Below are 7,127 nucleotides of genomic sequence, written 5' to 3'. Positions count from 1 at the left end.
TGCTCACAACCAACCCCCCCATGCAACACACAATACTAAGAATTTATTTCTGAGTTATTATACAAGTACCTCCATATACAATACACAAACACAATTCATGACAAAATATTTTTTGTAATAAAAATTAAAATGCATTATAGCACGCATTTGACTTTTAGTGAATGATTTATTTTTTTTCTGGTTCTAAGATGGCAACTCCCCCCTCCCAAAAAGGAGCTTTTCTGGTGGGGCAAGGGGGTGGGGAACCTGTCAAGGGGTGGGGCTACCCATACAGCCCTCGACAGCTCACCAAATCTCATTAAGTGGCTCTCCGCCTGAAATAATTGCCCGCCCCTGTTCTAAGCACTGGGAAAAGAACAGCCAGCATGGGATTCACCAAAGGCAAATCATGCCTGACCAACCTGATTGCCTTCTATGATGAGATGACTGGCTCTGGGTTCACGAAGAGCAGTGGGTGTGATCTACCCTGACTTTAAGCAAGGCTTTTGATACAGTCTCCCACAACAGTTCTCACAAGCAAGGTAAGGAAGTATGTGTTGGATGAAGGGACTGTAAGGTGGTTAAAAAAAAAAACTGGCTGGATCATTGGGTTCAAAGGGTAGTAAATCAATGGCTCAATGTCTAGCTGGCAGCCAGTATCAAGTGAAGTGTCCCAGGGGTCAGTCCTGGGACCAGTTTTGTCCAATATCTTCATAAGCAACACAGAAGATGAGATGGCATGCATCCTCAGCAAGTTTGCAGATGACACCAAGCTGGGGGGAGTAGTAAATATGCTGGAGGGTAGGGCTAGGTTTCAGAGACCTTGACAAATTGGAGCATTGGACCATGATTGGTCTCATGAGGACAAATGCAAAGTCCTGTACTTAGGACAGAACAATCCCATGCACCAGTACAAGCTGGGGATCAACTGGCTAAACAGCTGCTCCACAGAAAAGAACCTGGAGGTACTTGGTAAGCTGAATATAAGCCAGCAGTTTGCCCTTATTACGAAACACTCAGCATACTGGGCTGCATTAGTAGGAACGTTACCAGCAGATCAAAGGAAGCGATTATTCCCCTCTGTTCAGCACTGGTGAAGCCACATCTGGAGTACTGTGTCCAGTTTTTGGCCCCCCCATTAAAGAACAGATTTAGACAAGTTGGAAAGAGTCCAGCAGAGGGCAACAAAATAATTAGGGGGCTGGGGCACATGGCTTCTGAGGAGGGGCTGAGTGAGATGCACTTATAGTCTGGAGAAGAGAAGACTGAGAGGAAATTTAACAACAGCCTTCAGTTACCTGAAGAGGATGAAGCTAGACTGTTCTCAGTGGCAGCAGATGACAGAACTAGGAGCAATGGTCTCAAGTTGCAGTTTTTATTTGGTATCCTTTGATAGTGATACAACAGTTGCATCCCTCTAAAGCCCCACAGTTGGTCAGAATGTAGGCTGTATATCTGTGCCATAGCAGCAAATGGCAGGAGAACAGGAAACATCCTGGTTGCCTTGAGCAAACAACTACCGGGGTATTAACTAGAGACAGATGACATCTGCAATGGTATAGTTGACAGTGACTGGATTATAAAACTTACCCTTTCAGGGGTAAACGTCCACTGGCTTGCATGGCCACCCCCATTCAGGGGTTTATATCATGTATCCATTACATTTTTACAACAATTTACACATGATTATACCAGTGTAAAAGCAACTGTCCAGGATCTACATTTGTAACTGATACGCTAATGAAAAATTCTCTCACCCAAGTTGTCAAAATTTTGGAGTTAATTCAGAATAGGTCTAAGACTTAAACAAGCTCTACCTGCTGACTGGGGTAAGATGGTGGAGGACTATCCACTTTTGTTTCATCTTTCCTTAATGCTCTTTTTCCTAAATTTATTTCTTCCTTCCGAGTTCCTGGTGGCTCACCACTGCTTTCACCATCTGCTTCTTCATCATCTGCTTCCGAGGAACTGCTGCTAGTACTGCTCACCTGAGGAGACTGAAAATCAGTAGTTTTTAATACAAAGGATATATTCCCCAGCAGGCATTTTCATCTCACAGATGAGATTAAATTTAAACAGATACATACCTCATCTTTCAATGCCATGTTTTCTCCTCCACCATTTAGTTCACTGTGGATTCCATTCATGTTGGCTACAACCTCTGCATCATCATAATTGTTCAGTGGATAGATATCAGCAAATTTTGCTGATAACGGTGCAACATCTTCATCATCACTACCACTGGGGGGAAAATAGGCTTACATAAATCATGATGCCCAGTAACCTCTGCTATTGTGAAAGTAGGTACTAGAACACTGAAATGAAATAAAGTTTAGATCGTAATTTGTATAAATATTCTGATTTAATTTAAAACGATCTGTTTCAATAAATTTTAATCACTAAAACATAACTATGTATCATCCAACCTGTTTAAAGTAACAGCTTCATTTTTAACAGAAAATTGGGACTAAAAATAAAGTTGTGTGATGTTTTTATGTACAGTATTTTTTCCTACGGCTTTCACTTCCTGATATTCATTGACTATGACATGATAGGGTAAACATCAGCTTTGCCTTTTATGAAAAAAGCGTATCTAACAAGTTGCTTGGAGGGGGGAAAAAAGGTTTAAAATATTTTGAGAATTCTGAGCATAATCATCTGATCAATCATTTTAATATTTCTGTGAAGCACATTACCATGCTAGTGTGGTGATATAAAAATAGTGTTCATCTTTAAGCTCTGGGAAGCATTTACTCTTGTAATTCCTAAAGATTTAACTAGAATATTTTCCCTGCCACAGCTAAAAAAAAAAATAAAGATGCATGCTTAGTTACCTACCTTGCAGGGATGCCGCAAAGATTAATTACAGGCAACCCTGCTTAACACTGTTTTACTTAGCGCCATTTTGCTATAACGCTCATTTTAAATCGATACCTAATTTCACTTAGCGCTCAGCAAGTTTTGTTATAACACTGGCGATCGCCATCCTGGGTAGCCAAATACTTTCGGTTTTGCTTAATGCTCATTTCACATAATGCTTGTTTTTTCAGAAACCAATTAAGAGTGCTAAGTTGGGGTTGCCTGTACATAATACTTTGTACAGAACATCAAAATACATAAAGAGCTTTAAAGCATGTATTATGTGTCTCTCTGCATACCAGAAAGTTTGTGCTGTGATCTAACTACAGATCAGCACTGTTATGCATGGGTCAGACATGCCACAGGGATAGAAATACCCAACATATTAAAAGTTATAATGAAGAACAGAAAGAGCCTCCCCAAAAGGAAAAGTAAATGCATATTTTTCCATAATGTTTTATTTAGGAACTGCTACTTGGATTCAACTAAATTAGCTTCTCATAAGGCAGGTTAGAATATAGATCTTCTTTCCTCAAGAAGAAAAGTTTGCTTGAGTTTGAGATAACAGCTTCAAGGCAAAGCCGGTCTGAAACATTTGGAAGGTTTTTTTTTTTTTTTTCAATTTGACAAAAAATAAAACACCCGATGGATATACATTAAATATAGAAACAGGAGATTTTCAGGAAGTTGTTTACACTATATAACGTTCTGAAATAAGTACAAGACACGAATATAGAGGTCAGGAAATTGACACTTAGGAAAAAAATATTTATGATACTCTGGTTGTGTTAGATTGGGGTGGGCAAAATGAGGCCCTTATAAAGTTTAGAAAATTAATATTTATCTGCCCCTGGCTGCCTGTCATGTGGCCCTCGATGGCATGCCAAAACTCAGTAAGCGACCCTCCATTCGAAAAATTGCTTGCCCATGTTAGATGCATCTTGATTTAATGTGCAAAGCCAAAAACTGAACAAATTTCAGGCACTTCAGTGCCTTCAAATAGGGGTGGGGTGGAGAAAGAGATTGTATTAATTGGAACACCCCTGCACATAGCAATTATGCAGCTACCTAAATTGCCAGAATACTACCCTTCTCAAAACTTTCTACATAAGTATTTTCCTGAATATAGGCTCTCATTATAAAAGATTAAATTTTTAGCCCTGGTGGACCAAAGACTCTTTGAAATGAGCCTGAAATATAAAATCACTCAAGAAATTTATGTCTGCATTTATAAGTGCCCTGAAAAAATTAGCTGGCAGATGTGTACTATCCTCAATCATTTAAAAAAGGTGCTAATATGGTATTATTTAGGGACTTGGCATTAGAATTCAAACATTAGTTAAATTTTACTACTGATCACTTCAGCACACAGGTGTCAAAGATACAGGCAGTGAGCTAAATTCAGCCCAAAGTCCTGTCATCCCAGAGCTACAGTTGCTCTTCCTGCCACCAAATTTCTGGCTGCATGGGGAGCCCTGTGGGCTGTATCTGGAGCAAAATGTAGTGTCATTTGGCACATGACCCTGGAGATTTAGTGATGGAAGGAGTGGCAACTGCTGTGACTCCAGGACCTACAGCAATTAAATGCTACTACTGCCAAATCTCCAGCCCTGTGAACCACACATCACAACCCCATTTGAAACTCCTGCTTTGGCAGAATCAACCTAAGGAGTGAACACACTACAGCAGCTTGGTTAGTTGCCGTCAATGGTTTCTCCATGTGCAGACATAGAAGTTCAACCCACTGCCACAATTAAAAAAATTATTTCTACCTCTTACACTTTGGGGCAGGCACAGAACAATGGTAATACGTATTGTACTTGACATCAAGTCTCAAAAACCATAGGCTCTATTATTTATACAGAAGATAAGCAGTTACATTTTTAACATCTTTTTTTTGCTGGAGGTCTTGAATGAATGACTACTCAGCAGTCCTAGGGTGTGGAAAGATGAATAAACTATATCAAGTTAAAAGGTGGGGGTGAGGATTGCAAAGGACACTACTAACCAGGTGTCAGGTACTCTGCTGTTACTTGAATCTGCTCTTACCCTGCAGCAGGTGAATGTTAATCAAAGGCAGTTCATTCCAAATGAAGCAGGTCAAGGTCCAATGGCTTAGCTTCAATTAGCTCCATAACAGGAACAGGCAAGCAAAATAATTACCACAGACCAGGCTAATACACTTCCCCCTGTTCAGCTGGTACAATTTTTTCACCTGTCCACAGCTCTTGAGGATGATATTCAACAAATAAACTATTTTTAAATCAGATGATTACCCATTAGTGTCACCACTCTCACACATGAGAACTTTAATGTTAATCTAACAAGATCTTAATCACTGGCCTTTCTAAAACAAGTAACAAACTAGCTCCATTTTTCCTCAAAAGTCTTGTAGTGGCATGTTCCTGATTCACATGATGTCCCTTCTCAGAAGTAGTTCATTTATGGCATAAGTATAAAAATCAAGATGCAAATGATTATTCAAAGTGTCGGTTTCTCAATATTGCAGGAATGTGGACTGAGAAGACACATGGGTCACCACCCAGAAATTTAACTCTGCTTCCACTAGTGGTTAAATGTAAATGTAGGGGTCTGTAGTAGGTGAGAGATAAGAACATAAGAACTGCCAATTACTGTGTCAGACCATAGGTCCATCTTGCCCGATATCCCGCGTCACACAGTGGCAGAGAGTGAATGCTGAAAGGGAGAGTGAACTGTGCATGACCAGAGATTCCCGCCCCCCAGCTGTTCCTCTCTGATGCAGCCTCAAGCATTTAAGGTTTAAGAAGTTTTAATTCAGAGGCTACACCCCTAAGTCCCAGGCTCAATAGCTACTGATGTCTCTTGCCTTCAGCCAAATTCAAAAAGGGATTGGACAACTCTTTGAACTGTCAAGCACCCACATCTGATTGCAATGGGTTCCACACTTTAATTACATGCTGAAAAAGAACTTTGTTAGTTTTACACTTACCATCTACTAGTTTCTTTTGTGACTCCTACCTCTTGTATTAAGAATAAATCCCCAATTCCTTTCTCTTCACCATTTAGTATTTTGTAAACCCTTATGTCCCCCCTGAAGTGTCTCTTCTAAACTGAATAGGCCTAGCCCTCCTTAGTCTCTCTCCATACTGCTAATCATCCATGTTGCCCTTCTCCATCCCCTCTCGTTCTTCTACATTCTTTTTGAAGTGTGGGGACCAGAACAGGACACAGTATTTAAGGTGTGGACATACCATGGACTTAAAAAGGGGCATAATGTTACTTTCTATTTTGTTTATAATTCCCTCCTTAATAATCCCTAGTACTTCGGTTTAGGGATGCACTGATAGAGATTTTGGGGGCCGATACTGATAGCTGATCTTTAAGAAGGCATATTGGCCAATACCAACCTGATTTCTGATATAGCTGCATGAAGCTTGTAAGTTTGTTGCGGTAAAAGGGGAGGGGAGGGAAGGGGTTTGTGTGCGGGGAAACAACGCAGTGAGGGAGGGAGTGGGGTTGGGGTAGGTGCTGCCCAGGCAGGGCAGGTGTGGGATGGGAAGGCTTCAAAAGGATGTGTGCTGGGCAGGTTGGGCACTGGCAACGCTAGGAGGAGGGCTACAGGGGGGCTGCAGCCACCCCAAATTCCACCGTAGCTCTCTCTCAGTGCCACTGCCACCCGTCCCAAGCACACTGCAGCATGGTCCCCAGCCCCAGCCTGCTTGGCCTACCCTACATAGATTCAGGGGCACACATCCCCCCCGGTGCCCTCCCAGACAAACAGCGAAAGCCACCAAACAAGAAGAGCGCAGTGGGGAACCGCCCCCACTTCCCCCAGATGAGCTGCAGCACCATCCCACGCTCATCCTGGCTGGGCAGCACCTACACACCACCCCTAGTCCCAGTCTACAGTGGCTGGTATACTCCTGTGCCACTTTCCCCACTCATGAGCTCACAACGCCTCTGCACACAGAACTTATGTTTTCAGTCAGTCCCCAAGAAAAATCTTTTACAAGGCTCTATGCCACATCTCCTACTTCAGCCTTTCCATGTGGATATATGATTTGATTATATTGGTCAACAGCTTTTATTTTTTCTTGCTCTCACTAGACAGAAAGGTGCTTAACTGCTTCCTCTTTAAGCCACCAACTTCAGTAAGGTTTGGGGCTGCTCATAGATCAAACATACCTTCTTAGGGAGCCACCGCAAACTCCACCATACCAATATCTTGCAACTAGTGTTTTATATTTGCAAGGTAGATACTGTCCAAAACCGAAAACAACAACACCCCCAACTGTAAAATTATTATA

The 7,127-nt window shown here is 41.6% G+C and overlaps 1 protein-coding gene across 3 annotated transcripts in view; it reads right to left on the bottom strand.

Moving 5' to 3' along the window:
• Positions 1-7,127, bottom strand: part of FAM193A (family with sequence similarity 193 member A) — a 155,060-nt gene that overhangs the window by 51,465 nt on the left and 96,468 nt on the right. For all 3 annotated transcript variants that reach the window (XM_019526283.1, XM_019526284.1, XM_019526285.1), the window contains 2 exons: positions 2,067-2,220; positions 1,797-1,976 (listed from right to left, as the gene is read on the bottom strand). In XM_019526283.1, coding sequence (XP_019381828.1) covers positions 1,797-1,976; positions 2,067-2,220 — 334 coding nt within the window. The remainder of the gene's footprint in view (positions 1-1,796; positions 1,977-2,066; positions 2,221-7,127) is intronic.

The sequence above is a fragment of the Gavialis gangeticus genome, unplaced genomic scaffold (genome assembly GCF_001723915.1).
Source record: "Gavialis gangeticus isolate Ggan-Ray unplaced genomic scaffold, GavGan_comp1, whole genome shotgun sequence".
NCBI classification, from domain to species: Eukaryota; Metazoa; Chordata; order Crocodylia; family Gavialidae; genus Gavialis; species Gavialis gangeticus.
The sequence above is the reverse complement of the archived record's forward strand: the minus strand, read 5'-3'. Positions and strand labels throughout refer to the sequence as shown.